The sequence below is a fragment of the Aptenodytes patagonicus genome, chromosome 15 (assembly GCF_965638725.1).
Source record: "Aptenodytes patagonicus chromosome 15, bAptPat1.pri.cur, whole genome shotgun sequence".
Taxonomy (NCBI): Eukaryota; Metazoa; Chordata; class Aves; order Sphenisciformes; family Spheniscidae; genus Aptenodytes; species Aptenodytes patagonicus.
In genome coordinates, this window is record NC_134963.1 from 12,727,190 (window position 1) to 12,745,330 (window position 18,141).

Below are 18,141 nucleotides of genomic sequence, written 5' to 3' on the forward strand. Positions count from 1 at the left end.
ATAAGGTACGTCTCACATTCACAAATCTCTACAGTCTTATAACTGGGCTTTGAGAAAAAAATGTTCAACACAGCACTGTTTGGTGCAACCTTTAGTTGGTTGCCAAAGCTGAAGGCAAAAATATTTACCGTACAGCTTCTGTATGAAGATAATAAACACTGTAATAAAGTGTAATAAAGCACCACTGTGTGGTGCTTAGTTGCCGACTGGGGTTAAACCACGACACCAGTATACCTCTGGGTCCATAGCACAGTGATAAAGGACAGCCAAAAGAGAGAACACCAAAAAAACCTATGGAACTACCAAACGGCCTTAACAACGTGCTGAGACTTTATACTCATCTAACTGTACACCAGTTGTACGCTGCGGAGCCAGTTGTCTACTTAGTGAAGAAGAGGTAGGAAGAGAGAAGTAGAGAGAAGAAAAAGAGAAGATGAATAGCTAAATATGAAGCATTTAAGCTATGGGAAGAAGCCTACAGAATGACAGGAGCCAAAGAGCCATCTAACCGCAGCCCAGTTCCAGATGTGCAAATTGGTTTAAGAACAGGGCAGAGGTAGAACAAGAACAAGGTAAGCATTCGCGCAATGGGATCCCTGGTGCCCTGTGGCTTTGAATTCAAAAGCCAGTTAAGAGAACAGACAGCTTGAAGAAGTTTAGTTTAACATAAAATTCAATAATTGTAATGTGTGCTAATATGCTTCAAGATAAAGGCCACAGTTACGTAGATACAAAGACATATATGTTCATAGTAAATATCTTCTTTAACACATGCTGTCCTCTACTGTTGTGTAATATGCTTTCCTATTGTTCTGTGACTCTCTCTGGTAATAATACTACCACTTAGGTGGTGTTTCATAGCTATAGATCACACTGTGCTTAGCCCAGGGGGTATCATTATCTCTGTTTCACATATGGAGCCATGGAAGCACCTAAAGATGAAATGTGTCCACGGCAAGATCAGAAAAACAACTACAGTTTTATAAATTATAGTGTTAGCTTGTATATAGGAGAAACCTCCAGAGGTTTAAATGGAATTTGCTGGCAGCATAAAGACTGTTTGAAAACACCCATGAAAAGAGCTCATCTTAATGGCGAGCCAGGGATAAACATGGACAGAGACAAAGAAAAGATAAGGTGATAATGCTATGGCCATGGGTCAGAAAGAATCAGCAAGTCAGCTTAGCAGCTACAGTAGAAAGAGTTTGTGTTTTGTTCACAGTGATGATATTCACAGTTGTCTCTCTGCTCTTTGAGGAGCTGATGAGTTATCAGCAGAATCTTACACCAGGACCAGAGCACCCAGACAGCTGAGCAAAAGACTTGGGAAAAAGGGCTGGCTGAAGTCAGCTGGGAGCTACAATATTGGGGTGGGGGTTGATCTGTACCTGAAAAGTCTTATGTGCCATCCCCATTCTGTCCCCCTCCTGCTGAAGATGCTGCTGCACTGAACCTGAAAGGTCTGGTTATAAATAGCTTCTCCCTGCAGCTCCTCAGTGAGCCACTGAGGCGGAATGAGTCATCTCTGCTGGCTCCGTGGCCCCCCCAAACCGACTGCGTCAGGTTGGGAGTGTGGCTGCCAAAAGCCGTGGTACACATTGTTCTCTCTCAAAGGGCATTGGCCTTGGGGGACAGGGACACTAAACAAACTAGCTCTACTCATTACTCATAAGCACCTGAAAGCCACATCACTTTGTGAATAAGAATAATGTAAAATCCATCAAGAGCGCTTAGAAACCAAAGTTGGCGCTTCAGCCCCCTCTGTCCACACCATTATCCATGCCACCCTGGTTTTCAACTGGAGCTTCTAACCCATTAATTGGTTTGTTATGGAAATTATTGAGCACATCCCTAAAAGTGAACCTCTCATTCTACTTAACAAAGAACTTCTCCTTACCAAGACTTGGTGACATTGTTCAGTGAATGGACACAGCAACATGGGGTCTATATTACAATAATTGTAATGTGTGCTAATATGCTTCAAGATAAAGGCCACAGTTACGTAGATACAAAGACATATGTGTTCATAGCAAATATCTTCTTTAACACATGCTGTCCTCTACTGTTGTGTAATATGCTTTCCTATTGTTCTGTGACTCTCTCTGGTAATAATACTACCACTTAGGTGGTGTTTCTGACAAAGCTGGTGTAGCTGACAAAGCCTCACCTCTAGTATCACCTGTGATACTAGGCACATGTCTGTATTTCCTATGAGGAAAGAAGATGAGAATTTTAACAAGAAAAGTCAGGCTTAGATTTTCTTATTCCATTGTGAGAGAAATTCACCCAGGACCCGCATCCTCTTCTAAACAAGACAATGCACGGAGCCGATAGACAGCTGTATCTCTTCTAGTCCTGTTGCAGGAAAGCAGAGTGTACCCCCATGTGATTTCCTGAACTTGCATAGGACATCAGGTGCCCAGAGTAAAGGAATTCTAGCGATTATTTGCTTTGTTCATGCGGGCTTTATTCAGAAGCAAATGAAGCTCTCCCGAAATGTGTCCTTTCTCAAGCCTAAGAGAATAAAGATAGATGTTTCATGAGCTTTAGGATAAACACCTATGTAAGTAAGTAAAGCACAAGTCCTAGCCAAGATAAACATATCAAATTCACTGTGATTAGCAGAGATTGGAGGGGTTGGGAGTAAGTACTTATGGTAGGGGAAATAATTTAAACCAATACTGGGTTAAAAGGAAGGAAAAGAATACCAGGTAGGGAGGATAATACAGAGTGGATGCCAAAGAAGAATACAAACAGGGTCTGGAAGCCAGTATTACTGTTATAAAAAAAGAAAGATTTGGAGATAGGAAGTGAGGAAATCTCCTAGTGCTACATTTCTTTCAAATGGAGAGTTTAAGATAATGTGATCAAAGTGATTCTGGTATGTTTCCCATAACTAAGTTTAATGGCTGTGGCCCATGGCTCACTCAAGTATTGTGTGAGAAAGCAAGCTCAGGACAACAGTGAGCGAGGACAACAGCACAGGCAATCAAGAATATCTTAGCATTCAGTTGAGGCCAAACCTTTGCAAGTAGAGTCTTGAAAAATAAAATTCACACATAGCTATTATTGGAACTGAAAACTGGTAAGGTTGATGAAGATCCACACAAACAGAATAAACAGAGCAATATATTTCAGTTCCCTCGGTTTGTCAGCATTCGGTAGTACTGACAAGAGGAATATTCCCCAGCTATATGGCCACTGTAGTTCTGCAAGTGATCCCCAGCACTGCACTGTGTGACAGCAGGGGGTACGTTTGCTGTTGGGTCATGCTGTGATGCAAAAAGATGACAAAGCCTGGCAGATTTTTTGCTACCAGTAAAGGTGATACAGTGTTGTCTCAATGGAGGCCGAGGATGATGCAGCTTTACATGAGCTGCCTTTTCATTTTCCCTCCAGTTTTTAATTCATCATCAAATCAACAAAGTACATTCTGTTAAAAGTTAATGACTTTGTTCAGATAGATTTTTAAAATCAACCTACTTCAGAATTACATAAGTTCATCATGTGCCACCTCATCATTTCTATATTCATGTTGTCTGGGAATATTTTATCTTTTATGATTATTCTTTTCTAAACAGAAGGGACTTACCCCACAGAAGAACCTAAACCTTGGAAAGACCCCTGTCCTGCTTTCTAGCTTCTTCTCAGCACTTAGAAAGTTATTTACTAGTACCTGGCACCCACAAAAGGACAATTCCCCTTTCTGCTATCATCCCTAACCTCTCCTCCCTTTCCTCATTATTACCTCTTCTCTGTCTCCTAACAAGGTTACAAAGAAGAATATCTGTTTTCTCTTGCAATGCTCCTGTATCAGTGAGTAACAACAGAAGATCCTCACCTCCTTACTTTTCACTGTGCAGAAGAGACAGGCTCGCCACCTCTTCTCTCATCTCTAAATTTTGCAATGAGAAAAGATCTAGCCACATTGCTATTGACAGCTATATTCCTTAGCCTCTCTGTGGAGTCCAAGCTTTACAAAGGTTGTACAACTGCAGACTAACTGTGTCCCAAGGATGTATCTGGGCTGTACCTGAGTGCTGTCCCCAGCTCCTGTGTTGTACGATGGCTAAGAAAGGAAATCACAAATTTTATCAATCCATTGGTAACAATGTCAAACCCCTATCTTCCTTTAATGATAGGAAAAGGATAGAATAGGTGAAGTCCCAGAATTTCATTAATGTCTTAGCACTCTAGGATTTTTTAGTCTCACTAATAAATGTATTTATCAATTCAGAAACTTAACAGTTTGGTCCTTTGTTATATTTGAATCTCAGTGCAGGATATTTTAACCATAGCTGTAGTCCTGTTACTTGCCACTTGGATGCAGACATAGTAGCCAGTACAAGATACAGGACATAGAGAGATATCTCAATACATAAGAGAGGAAATTCTTTGCTCATTTGCAAATATACAATTCCAATTACTTCAAGAGGTATGGCCAGTATACCCAGAGGGAGCATCTGTCCTAACAATGGGAGGGAATGCCAATAGCAAAGGCTAGAGTGACTACTCCACAACAGAAAGGATGGTGGTTCCCATACTTAAGAAATACAATGTATATTTTTATTAATGAGCAAGAAAACAGTTAGTAAAAAGAAAATGAGGTATATGGGAGGCAAGAGCCTTAGTGAGGGTTGAGGTTCTGATGGGAGCAGGGGAAATACTGATGAAATACAATTTCTCGCTTTAAATATTTGCAAAGGCCAACACATCCCAAAACAGCCCTTCAGGACGTGAAAAAAACCCAACAAAACAATTCCATCAACAGGTGTCCTAATTGTCCCAAGACTGTAAGGCATCCTCTTGTTATCGCACACAGCGAACTTGGAAGTTAAAGATACTGAAACCAATGCAAATGAAATAGCTACTGCTAGGAAAGGATGAGAACTTTGACAGAGCAGCTGAAGCTATATAGCTGCTACTACCTGAAAAGGCCTGCCATTTGCAATCATCAAACAAGAAATGAGAAAGTATCTCTGAAAGTAGTTCCTTCCGTCGAACTAGTGTTTGCAGGATCCTATCTATATCCTTTCTCACCTGAGACCCAATACCTCTCCAACATCCAGGTCTGCTTCATCCTCATCTACGTCATTCTTTGGATACTCTGAGCACGGGGAATTCCAGCTCCTAAAGACAAAAAGTGAAAAAGTAATTAGCCCAAATGTATCCATGGTATCAGCTACAATTGCAGGTGGGTTCTCTGTCTTTTAGACTAGGATTATTCAAAGTATTATATTCATTCCCTAGAAAAGCAGGCCTTTTTAAGGCCCTAGAGGCTGCCTACCAAGCTCTCCAGAAATTTATACAGACTTTCCTTAAACATCCCAAGGGAGGAAGTTTTCTGAGGGGCTTTCACTTCTCTCTCAGGTTGTGTACTTTCCCAGGTCATCCCATGAAGAGCATAGTATACAGAAGTGAACAGAGATAATTAAGCAGAGATGTAGTGATTACGCAATGAGATTTTTCTTAAATTGCCAAGTGGCATGATTAAATTGTGTGTATGAATAGAATAAAAATTCTCCTGATGGAACTAAAAAGTCAAGCACAGGTAGTCAGCTGCTGATGCCCAATGGCACGTCCAGTCGCTTGGCCATGCTGTATGGGAAAAGCCACGGTTGACGTGCGCTGTCATCCTACCCAGTTACAGGCAGGATTTTAGATAATGACGGGGACGCAAGCATTCATATCTGCTGTCATCATTGCTTAGCAAAAAAAATTTATTCCTTTTAGGCTGTCCAGACATTTCAGTTTCTCTTAAGACCCAGTTTAAGAAAAAAGTGAAAGAAACTGATTATTCCACCGTGGATAGGAATATGGAGGAGGTCACCATATGCGTAGGATAAATATCTTCCTGTTGCAAACTTGTATCAGTCAGTCACCATCATCTGGTCTGTGGGATAAAAATGTCTCAGATACTGTGCACTCAAACATCAGAATTGCCGATCTCATTTACAGTGTTTACTGCTGTTCAGCAGGATCAGGCATAAATTCTTGCTCAGCCAATTGTCCTTTCCTTTCTTTTTTTTTTTTTTTTTGTATTGAACCTTCACCTCCTCCCTTTCCCCAATGTTAAAGGTAAAAAAATCTACAGAGACAATGACACGGTCATGAGAATCGCAAAAGAACTGATGCCACTCGTGTTAGGAAATTTGATTGCTTTGCAGGACTTTCAGCAGATCCTCCCCAATACTGCTTTTCTTCCTGTCTTTCACTGATTTTGTTACACAGTCTCAAAAAGACACTGTAGACCCACATCTGAATCTACTGCCAATGCACTGAACAAAAAGTCGCTCTGTCCCGAGGGAGAGAAGGAGTGGGTCAAGAAGAGCAATGAGAGAAAGGGAGAGGAGCACAGGGAAGAAAAGAAAGGCCAAGCAGTAGCTGAAAAGAAAAAAATCCTTTCTTTTTGGTCTGCATACCTTCTCTTGTTTCTTTCTCACACTCAGGTTCCCCTCCTGTCCCCTCCCCTGGGTAGTGGGATAAAGTGGTCTGCAGTATTGTGCATAACTGTGGCTTTAAACTGAAACGGAGTCCAAACCTGACTTTTCAATTTCTAGAGCTCTGGAAGGGAACGGGCAGGAGGCAAGAGCATCCCTGAGGAAGCAAGGCTTCTCTGGCAGAGCTGCTGCAACAGCAAAGCTATTAATAAATGTTTGCAATCTTTTAATCGTTCTGCTAAATTGCCATCATGTTCTTGCAAACCCCATAGTGTGTCAGTGCAGCTGCCTCCTCCCGCCTGCCTCCCCGTGTTTGTGCATGTGAGTGAGGGGGAACATCAGGAACATGCTCAGATCTGAGGGCTGCTACAGCATTAGAGGGAAAATGATTTTGACAAGTGACTTTTTAAATCTTCCCTATTCCAAAGTAAGCGGCCCTATTAGTTATATCTACAAACCACGCTTTCACCTGGTTTTCCTCCTCCAGCAAATCCTGCCTGCTCGATCCAGACACTAAACTTTTCTTCATGAAAACATCACATCTGATCTGTCATGGCTTGGGACCCGCTACTCGAGAGGCCACGTCTCTTGCGATGTGATAACACTGTAGTCGCAATCAGCTAGCAGTCACTCTGGCTTAAACAAAGATCTTCTCAGCAACAGAACATTTTTGTCCACTTTATCCAAACGACTATGAAGTTGATAGTCATCAGGATACAACCCAAACATATATTGCTTTTCAGGCTTTTTCTGCAAGGTCAGTTAGTCAGAATGTAAGTGGACTGGAAAGCTGTGAGCCTATTTATGGCAAGAGATAACATTTCAGGATGAAAAGGATTAATATTTTTAAATAAATTGTCTATTTGCCTCTTCATGTGCCTAAAGCATATTCATTATTGTCCAAACTAGGATATAACAGACAAAGCCACCTTCTAACGTCATGGTGATCAGCTTAAGCCTTTGTCTGTTGCCTCCCCCAGCTCAAACTCTCATCTTCGTCCTAATTATAATAGCATTTGAAATTATCATGGTTTAAAAAAAGGTGCCAGCTTATATAATATTCTTATTGCTTATTAATGATTTCAGAAGGGAGAGCAAGTTGCCTTGCATTCTGGGAATTATGCAAACTAAGGCTGAGCCATACCTTGCTGGGCTCCACCAGTTTCTTATTTGGAAGCTTGATGCGTGAGGATTACCATGTAATAACAGATGTTAAGGCTTCTAGTGAATGACAGTCCTGCCGCACATACTTGAACAAGGCGTCACATTTCACAGTGATTAGCCTTGGGCACTTTTCAGAGGCAGAAGACTTGAGGCGAAGTGACTTTAACCGCCCTGCAAGTGTGATAATCCCCAAGACGGCACAGCCTGAAGAGTTTGATTGCTGTTCGGCATGGGAGCTTATGAATAATAATAAAGAAAACATCAGACTGGATATCGGTGACATGGTTACACGGCACTGACAGCCAGAAAGACAGTCTGCTTGGATATGAAGTCCCTAAGTCCATTACTTAATCTGAAGTTACCCTGTCCTCTCAACATCTCCTCCTCTATAAAGCTATAATGTGTGAAAGACACTAAAGAACTGAACTTGAGATTTAGTATGTGTCCTTCAATTTTCTGTGTTTGTCACTGTGGTATCTTTCTGTTGGAGAATACGGGGTAGAGTAGGAGGGAACGTGAATGGGAGCAGGAGCTCTGTATCCATGTTATAAACTGCTGCATTTTTATTGAAAAATTAGCTTCAATATAAGGTGACACCATCAGTCTCTGATACTAAGAGACTATTAAAAGACTAATGAAGTTGCTTGCCCCCGTGCTTACAGAGAAACACCTGCACCCTGCAAGTCCCAAAAATAAAAGAGCTCAGTATGTATAATTTAAGTAAATTAATTAAATAAAATTATTTTTAAATTATTTTGTTAATGTCTGTGATCTGACTCACAGATGTTGATCTTACAAGTCTGGGTAACAGTGTAGTAATAGAGAAATAATAGTACATATGCTTTTTCAAGCAATAGGTTTATCTATGTAGCGATATACATAAAAATGTTGAGAGCTGAAGTTGAATGTATGTTTTAGGGGAATCTAATAAGCACTCAAAATCATCATCTTACACTTTTTTAAAATCCTGCATCTTACAAAAAAGAACTTCATAACTATTGCTTAAATAGCTGTCCCTCTGTGTGCCACAAACAAAGCTGAGGGAGTTTTGTTTTGACCAAGTGGTTGGGGTGGGGACAGGGAAGGAGAAGAGACGGAACAAGTTAAAAGAATCAATCCATCTCCTGGAGACAAACCATCACATGTAGAAAATTTCCCATGTCAGCATATTTAGAAATAAATGGGGATGTCATGCAGACAGTGCTGGACGTTAAGTTACAATGCTGGGAGTACCGTGTCCTCTGCTAGCCCTGCTATTTCATCAGCAGTGCCCCACCCTGCTGTTTACCCTGAGAAGTCCCTTGAGCGCCCGTTATGGTACCAACAGAGGAGCCACGCTGTGCAAAAACACTGGCTCCTGTGACACTACAGGCTGAAAATCTTGCTACCTTTACACACCTTACACAGAGGAAAAAAACCAACCACACTCAACTGGCTCCAGCTTAGTTTCTTGACCCATAAGCAGGTACTAGTTTTAAGCTACGTACAGTCCACAACACCAGTTCTTGATGCATCTCACATTCTGTCTCTACACCATCTTGTACCTTGTTGGCTGGAAGAGTGGTACTTGGCTTGGCACAGAGACACAGGCAGCCTGGGGTGATGACATAGAACAGGCATATGCTGAAATGTGGGGAAAAGTGAGCTCTCTTAGGAAAGATGGAAAATGAAACCAGATGCCACCAGTACTGAGAGAGAGAAGAAACCAGATCTGATCCTTTAGATGACTTGATGGAAGGTGCTCATGTTCAGAGGCAGTGGGACCAAATTCAGCTCTAATTAAGTCACTAATGTTACAGCAGGATAAACATGATCTTTTAAGCATCACAGGTATGAAACAGGGACAGAGAAGGTCACATAGCAACAACTGCTTGAGTTCCAGCATGAGCACTATGGAATTTTACTGAGGCGGCCTGAGGGACATGCCCTGGGTCAATTGCCCCCAAATCATCCCATTGTGGCAGATGCCATCAAGCACTGCAAGAAGGTTGCTATGTGCATCACCAGGAGCTTTAGCTTGGGACCAACCAGCAGCAGGCAGAAGTCATTTCAAGTGCCAGCTCCAACCCCCATGCCCTCAGGGCAACTCTGGATTCGGCCTAGCAAATGCAGCAAGATATTTTTTAGTTTGCTTCTGTCTTCATCATGCACACAGTTAGGAAAAGTGACAAATATTTACAGTCTCTTTGACTCAGGTGCAAGCACAACTTTAAGGGGAAAAAAAAAAATTAACAAAATAAAAGCAAAAAGCCCCAACAAGCTTCCCAAAATAGGTCAGATGCTTCCAGTGCTTTTTGTCTTCTTCAATCTATAACAACCACTGCCTCTGGAAATCTGTTTGCACTTACTGGTCTTTGTAAGCACCCCCAGTCAGCACAGCAGAAATAAAAAGAGTCGCTGTTGATTCTCCCCACCCAAATCTGCACTCATACACTGCACTCTGCTCTGCTTTTGAGGGGCTTTCACTTACTGTGCTGGGCAGTGGGATGCTGCAGCTAAAATTGGATCTAGGCAAGAACAGACGGTGGGGAGGTCTCTGTCAGAGTGGGTCAGGCAGAGTTGAGACCCATGTGCCCCAACTAGGCAGTGACTGACATGCCCTTTGCACCAAGCTGACACCAGTACAAGCTGAGACCCTGCAGCTGCCAAGGGGAGCTCCGGCTGTACCCCACCGAGCAGCTCCACCGCAGCCCCCCTCCTTCCCTGCATGCGTTGCTGCTGCCCTGCTGGAGCCAGGCAGCAGGCACGGATTATATAAGCTTGCTCCAGGATGCCTGTCCTCTCGCCTCAGCGCCACAGCTGCTGAATGATGGATGCACTGGAAAGTGTTTTTCGTTGCCTCCCTCATTAGGGAGACAAGTGCTCTGCAGAAGACATCTCCGATCCTATGCTGCTCTAGGCTACTGGAGTTAAACATAAAGACATGTAGAAAAAGGACTGTTCAGTATATGGCGACATAAGCAGATATATCTTACTGTAAAATAGGACCTTGGCTTAATCTGCACATGGGAATTCTGGGGAAAGAAAAAGCAGAGAGCAAATATCTGCAGGACAAGCAACACTAGACACATCATCTTTGTTTCAGAGTAGCCTCTACACCAACTCATATCTGAAGAAGGTGGGTGGCTCAGGTTAGGCTATGTTTATGTTGTAAGAGCTTCTATTATCTCAATTATTATATTATTTAAATGCATAACAACTCATTAATTTATTTGTAGCACTCCTTGAAGTAGAAAAATGTTATTATCCTCATTTTGCCAATGTGAAACTGAGGTCTAGAGAGCTTAAGGGCCAGACTTTTATGCATATGAAGGTGCCCAACTCCCACTGAAGTCAAAGGAAGCTATGCACCTAAATATTCTGAGGATTTTCAGTTAACAACATAAATCGGTGGGGCAGTTAGGAATTTCAGGTCTCAGGCTACTAATCTTACTAATCTACTAATCATATAATTAAAAGTGCTCTGCCCTTGTAAAAATCATAAAATTTTTTTTTCACCTTAATTTAAATATCTCAACATAGTCTCCGATCTTTGTCAGACACCTCTACTGTCTGTGCTGACCCACAGGTGATGCACTGGTTACTAAAGAGTCATGGGTTGTTTTTTCTTTTTTTCCAAAGCTTCCTTCCTAGATAGGCAAGCTCAAGGGTTTGTTTTGTTGTTGTTGTTACTGTTGTTTGTTTGTTTCTAATACTTTCCCTTTGGTTTACCTGTGGTTGTTCCACAGGTTTCTGGAAATTTACTGAGGAAAAGTCTTGCAGCATCAATGACAACCAGCCTTACAGATTGCATCTTCTTCTGTGTAAGTGCCATTCAGCACAGTACAAAACACCGAGTCCTGTCTCACTAGCATGCTCTGAGACCTGTTATCTCTGAAAATACTGGTCTCAAGTGCAGGCTGAAAAGTGAGTAAGACTCTCTGAGGCTATTCTTAAGTTTATGGCAGTCTTTGCCATAACATTACGGAATGTTGTACGCCTCCCTATAGGTAGCAAGAAGTTAAAATCCCACTAATGCTATTGGATTCTTTGTGAAGGAACAATTTTTCAATTACACATAATTAATAGTAATTACCCTTTATCTTCAGAGACCAGAACAAAGAATAATTAATCCATCTTAACATCCCCGTTAAGGAGGTATTAAATATGGGGTTTTTACACAGCAGATTACATAGTAACTTATGTGGCCTACTGTTCAGTCTGTGTTCCCTAATGCAGAAAGGAAAGAGAAAAGAGAATCCTGAACCATCTGAACTAATAATCTAGTTTTTGCCTTAATTTAATTAGCTAGTTTGGAAACAACTGTTTTCTTCTTGCAGCAGCTTGCTGCAAATGAAAAGTGTGCTGCCTACAGATCTCTCGTATATAGAAGCAGTTTTACTATATTTGATAATTAACAACATTGGAGTGGACATTTTACTAATTTTTAACATTTATCTATGAGTAAAGTATTTGCAATTATTCCCATTGCAGAGGTGGAGAAAATGAAGCTCGAAAATTTAGGGCCAGCTTCTCACTTGGCACAAAGCCCTTTTGCACAGCTCTTCTCTCACACTTGTTTTTGCTGCACAGGAAGAGAAGACGCCTGATTCTGTGTTCATTCTAGGCAGCACATGCCAAACTCATAGACACTTATGCCCTTTATCAGATCTTAAACTTTGGCTTCAATCTTCCAGAGTGGCTTCCAATTTTCAATGTCTTAACGGAAGCTCACCTTACAACACTCGGGATGTCTCTTGGAGCACGCAGTCACTATTAATCTGAAGTGAAATTTCCTGTTCTCGACTATTAAAAAAAAAAATCAGAGAAATGTGAATTTACCATTTTGATCTTAAGTGAGTAGTCCAAGATCACACTGCAAGCCACTGAAAGAGGCAGAAGCAGAATTTGCTTCAAACGCATGGTTTTGTAAGACAAATATTCCACGTGGCAGGATGACAGCAAAGATGAGGGCATTGCTGCAGGCAGCATGCGTGGCAGCTCTGGCAGGCAGACCAGCAGTCTCTGGCCCGTGACAGCCTGGGTGCCCAGAAAGCTTATGACTAGTGATTACATGTTAAGATGATAAAGAAGGGTAACGTCTATTCCTACATGTATTGATCTGAGGGATCCTAAGGTCAAAAGGGGAGAGTAGAGAGATATATAAAATGGGGGAGTAAAAAGGAAGGGATTGAAGGGAGAAGGAGAATGTCCCAAATGTTAAATGAAAGCATCTGCATGAAAGGCTCCAGGCCAACATGCTCAGAGAATGCACTCTTCTGTCTCAGTGACCTTGTGAAGATAAACTGAACAAAAAGCTTCAGGCAACATCAGACAGAGGATTTAAGAAGCAGTTTTAATTTTAGCCAGATTGTTTTGTACTTTCGACTGCGGGGTTATCTGGGGATGCAATGTGCATACAGTGGAACTAAATGTGGTTGTCACCCCCAACTCTGATACCGCACCTGATGGCAAATTCAGTTCCGTGCTTCCAGGGGGAAGCAAAAATAATGATTTTGGCTACGCAGGGAAGATCAAATTGTGGTATCACAAGGACGGAGTACCAGTGCATCCTAATTTTACTCCAGCATGTAATTACTTGGCTACCTTATGCGTGAGCAACATACAAGACCGATACTCCAACACAATATGCACTAATACGCTGGTTCCCTCTACTCACATTATGTCCTTGCTCTGTATCTCCAGACTGACAGCTATTTACTATGAACAAATCGTTTAATCCCCCTGTACCTCAGTTTCCTCATCTATAAAATGGAAACATACTTCCTAAAAAGAGTGCAAGGATTCACTAACTGATATATGTTTTTTCAGCGAACACATTTGCTGGTAATTTTAATTATAGAAAATACATACAAACTCTAAGAGCTGGCTGCATACAATAAAACATATGCTTTAATCACAATGTCTACTGCAGCTTATTAGCACAATTAATTCTATACAATACAAATGCAATCTAACCCACAATCTGGAGATTACAAATGCCATATAAATCTAAAATGAGGGTCTAGATCTTCAAGCCTGTAGTAAAAGGTCAAATCATGAACTAAAATGGTAATAAAACCAACCCGGACTGATTGGGAATAACCCCTTCACATGCATGCTACCACACGTAACAAACATGAGCTGGGAAAAGGAGACCTCAGAATTCCTCCTGCACCTCCCTAGCATCACCACTTTACTGAACGATCATTGATGAACACTTACGTTGATAAAGAATCTTCTATCCAAATTTCTCAAACTGCTTTATAAATTATCTCTAATGTGTTATTTCCCTCTGTCCTCGTATTCTCTGTCCTTCATAATTTCTATTTGATAAGCTATCCTGAGGCCACATTGTCTCTCCAAGTCTGCAGGAGAGACATCCATCCTCTCTCCTGGCAGCTCTCTTGACCCACTCTTCAATTTAAATAGCATTTTCTCTCTCAGATCTTTTCTTAGGAGACAGTTCTTTCCCACCTTGACTGTATAACTCACCATTGCTTGCGACAGTTTCTTAATTCACTGACGCTGGAATCAATACAGCAAAGCTGGCAGAGGATGGGAGTGAGGAGGTGGGAAGACAAATGTGAAGATGTTGTAACCTTTTAGTCCTGTGCTGTCAGCTCAGCACACCATGACGCCTGACCGGACTCACACGGCTTGTACTAACACAGACAGTGACTGTGCAGGGAGCTGCGGTGGCTCAGGGCTGCTCCGTGCATCCTCCAAACCAACAACAGGGAACTAAAGGCAATATCCTATGTGAAATGAAGCAGGACAGGGCTCTGTCACAACACTGCTCTCTCTTTGCACCGTGTCTCTCCTAATCAGCCTTCTGGACCGAAAACAGAGGCCTTCGCTATACATAAGGCCCAGCCTGTAGCACGCACAGTGCACATGTCCTATTGGATTACAGGGCAGAGTGCACTCACATGGTCTGCCTGTCAGAGACCCAGCCGTGCCTCTGCAAAGAGAAGGAAATGAGGGAGGGCATGAATGAAAGCAACCCGAGCAGCCCAGGACAACCAGAGCCCAGTCAGAAGGCAGGATGGGGGATGCCACCAGAAAGACAGGGCAGCAGGCAAATATACCTTGGCAGGCACTCTGGAAGGCTAAGCTGGGACCTCACTCCACAAAGAAAATACCTGGGAATCTTCATGGACTTTGATATCGTTCAAAAATGTGAGAATAGCTCATCACCTAGGAGCTCATTGTATTGACAAGTGGAACAGATGACCGCTAGATCCCAGTTTGGATACTAAAACACAAAGCAATATGGCAAAGATCAATGCAATGCAGTCTCTCTCATTGAGAAAATGCTTCTATCTGCATCAGCTTCAGAAACTGACAAATTTCCCCCAGTCCCTCTGGTCACGGCACAAAAGAAAAGGTCTCTTGGCAAGTCCATACTGGACTTTGTGCTTTTTTCTCCTCATGCAACTCATATTCTGCAGTTCTCAGAAAAACATGACTCAAAAATGTGATCACAGGTGAAGGAAAGAAGAGTTAATAGAGACAGGGAGAGAGCAGCAGAACAGGCATCTGTTTCAGAGGGCAGAAGTTTATCACCCAGGACAGGATTTCCACTGGGTTTATCATTGTTTTCTTTGTCTAGAATTAAGGTCAATAAAGATGATGTTTCTACTCTGAATTAGCAATGAGTTCCCACTTAATTTATAGTGCCTCAGTGCTCCCCTGTGATTTGGCTCCAGGGACCTTGGTGAAAGTGCTTCTCCTGTGAATTATGTGCCACCCTAACCGGCTCTTTCTCCCACCTCACATTCAGATGCCCACCTCCTATCTTTCCCCATACCCCCCACCTTCCCCTCTCCCCAGTTTCTTCCGGTACTAGATCTTTCAAAGAGCACTCCCTGCTTCCTCAGATCATCTGTCAGAGATCACAGCTTTGAAAACCACTACAGAAATAATTATAAGTAGCTCTGTTCTGCAATTTTCTCAGCTGATTTCATTTGTTAGACAGTTAGTACATATCCCAAAACACCCCATGCCTGCAGCCTGAGGAGCTATAAATACTGGAGCGCCGTTTTGTGAGGTAGCGAAGGCAGAGCGCCCTTCCAGGAGCACAGGGGTGGCACTGGACACTCTGCTAATGCCCTCAGCCCCGGGGGACAGATGGCGGCCCCGCCACCTGCCACAGTCAGGGAGGGTGACTGCAGCACCGGGCCTGTCCTCACCCTCTTCCGCGGGACCTTCCCGCGGCTCCGGTCGGACGAAGCGGGGGTGTGAGCGCGGGACGTCCCGTCTCCATCATTTAGATTTTTTGGCGCCAGGCGAAGCGGGCTTAGCCAAGGTGGATTGAAGCGGCACAGCGAAGAGGGCTAAAGCCGAATGAATTAACCTCCGGCAAACTCAGCGGAGCCGAGGGCTCGCCGCCCCCTCAGGCCGAGCCGCGAGCCGCGCGCGCCCCCGCGCGGAGGGTGCGGGAAGGCGGCGGGGTCGCCGCGCGGGCCGCCCCGGCAGACCCGCTGGCGGCTCGCGGGGGGGGGGGGAGGGGGGGGGGAAGAAGCGGCGCGCATGCGCACGCTCCGCAGCCGGCTGATGAAGGAAGGTGGGACCACGCCGGGGCGGGAGGTTCTCCCTCTGTCCCCGCCCCCGCACGACGACGATTGGCTGCAGTGCGCGGGGGCGCCTCGCCCATTGGCTAGGCGCAGCGTCCGTCCGGCTCGGGCGCCACGGCCGCCATGGTTCGCTTCAAGAACAGGTGAGGCCGGAGGCGCCGCCGCCGTCGGGCCGGGTCCGTCCCGCGCCGCTGACGCCGCGCTCTCCTGCAGGTACGTGCTGTGCGAGGTGGTCTCGGAGGACCCGCGGTGCCGGCAGTGCATCGAGGACCGCGCGGTGGGCCTCGCCGTCAGGGACGCCGTCGGGCGGGTGCACGGGGACTACGGCCTGGCCTGCTGCTCCATCTCCTTCACAGGTGCCGGCGGGACGCGCTGTCCCCGCCTCCCCGGGCCCCTCGGGGGAGTGAGGGGGGGGCTCCTCGGGGAAGGGCCGGGGCGCGGGGTTCCGGGCTCACCGGTGCGCGTGTGCCCCCGCAGTGAAGTACCTGAACGCCTACACCGGGACCGTGCTCCTGCGGTGCCGCAAGGACTCCTACAGGCTGCTCTGCTCCGCGCTCCCCTTCGTGAGGCAGCTGGAGAGCCGGAACCAGCGGTACCCCTGCTCCCTCAACACCTTGCACGTCGGAGGTCAGCCGCTGCCTAAGCTGCCCCGGTGCTGGGTGCGGAGCCTCTGGTGCCTGGGGGTGGGGGGGGAGGCCGCGGAGCCTCTGGTGCCTGGGGGTGGGGGGGGAGGCCGCGGAGCTTAATCGTACCTTCCAGGCCTGCTAAAATGGAAGAACCCCATCTTACTGCTGTGGGTGCGAGAGACCCCATCTTATGTGTCACTAACTCGGAAGCTTCTAGCAGATCTAAATAAGAAACAGGCACCAGCAGTTCTTTGTTGAAACCCTCATTAATTCTGCTTGAATCTTCATTACATTTAACACAAAACCAGAGTAGCAAATACTACATTACATTATTTTCTTTTAAAAATATATTTTCAAAGTATAGTATCATCCATGTCCTGAAAATTAACCACTTGGGGCAAATAATGGACACTACATGTTAGAAATTATTATTCCACCACTTAACCTCAACAGTGGGGAAATGAAGTCTACAGCCACTTCTTAGCACTTGCATTAGTAAAGTTGTTGCCTGGGGCATCTGTTGCTTGATACAATGATGTTCAGAAAATACACTAGCAGCTCTGAAACACTTGGTTTTGTAGATTGTTACATATTGTTCTTGTGACTCCTACAGGTACTATAAGAACATGTCAGAAATTTCTAATTCAGTATAATAGAAGACAGCTGCTGATGTTGTTGCAAAACTGTACAAATGAAGGTGAGTTCCTCCAGCCACTTTCCTAAAATGCAGACTCAATTCCTGGGGGTTTTGTTGGATATGCTGGGCTACTTCTGAATTCTTGAACCGAGAAATGTTCCTGTAGAAGTTGAGGATATTCCAGTGTATGTGAAGAGATCAAGTAATGACCCTCTGTTGCTCTCTTTATTGCAGAGGAAAGACGGTGTATACAGAAGTCCTTGTTGAGCTGTTCCCTTACAGAAGAGCACTCTCAAAGTGGAGATGAGGAAGACGATGATGGCCCAGAGACAGACTGAACGTTACTAGTTACTGTTCACCTCTGTCCCGTACTTGTGTAATCAAGATGTTACCAGTTATCTTCAGAGTTAAGCAAAGCAGGGGACAGAAAAGGCAGCTGTTTGTATTTAGACTTCATTCCCCCATTCTGAGTGTTCTTAAATAAATATTTAAAAATACAGTTTTACTTAAGTAGGTTACTTGCCTGTTTCACCCCAGGAGTCAAAACCACCTGCACTCCTAAGGAGTGTAGCAGCTCAATGTGATCTTCATGCTGAGGTAGAAGTGAGCTTTAGGCAGTTGGCATGGACAAGGAATGTAGTTATTCTCCTCAAGTACAGAAAAAGCATTAACATCTTACTGTTTTTTACCTTATCTTCAAGTGCACCTGTTATCCA

At 44.1% G+C, this 18,141-nt stretch overlaps 1 protein-coding gene across 1 annotated transcript; it reads left to right on the plus strand.

The window, feature by feature from the left end:
• Window positions 1-16,272: 16,272 nt before the first annotated feature.
• POP5 (POP5 ribonuclease P/MRP subunit) lies at window positions 16,273-17,924 on the plus strand. Its single transcript, XM_076352941.1, has 5 exons — window positions 16,273-16,305; window positions 16,376-16,518; window positions 16,640-16,789; window positions 17,402-17,485; window positions 17,660-17,924. Exons 1-5 carry the CDS (start codon window positions 16,286-16,288, stop codon window positions 17,761-17,763), a joined length of 501 nt encoding a protein of 166 aa, XP_076209056.1. The 5' UTR covers window positions 16,273-16,285; the 3' UTR covers window positions 17,764-17,924.
• The last annotated feature ends 217 nt before the right edge of the window (window positions 17,925-18,141 follow it).

Bases quoted from the DNA above. Each gene is read 5' to 3' on its own strand.
- POP5 (XM_076352941.1), top strand. From the start codon at position 16,286: ATGGTTCGCTTCAAGAACAG. The intron at 16,519-16,639 runs GTGCCGGCGGGA...GTGCCCCCGCAG, and splicing joins CTGCTCCATCTCCTTCACAG to TGAAGTACCTGAACGCCTAC. The intron at 16,790-17,401 runs GTCAGCCGCTGC...TGACTCCTACAG, and splicing joins CAACACCTTGCACGTCGGAG to GTACTATAAGAACATGTCAG.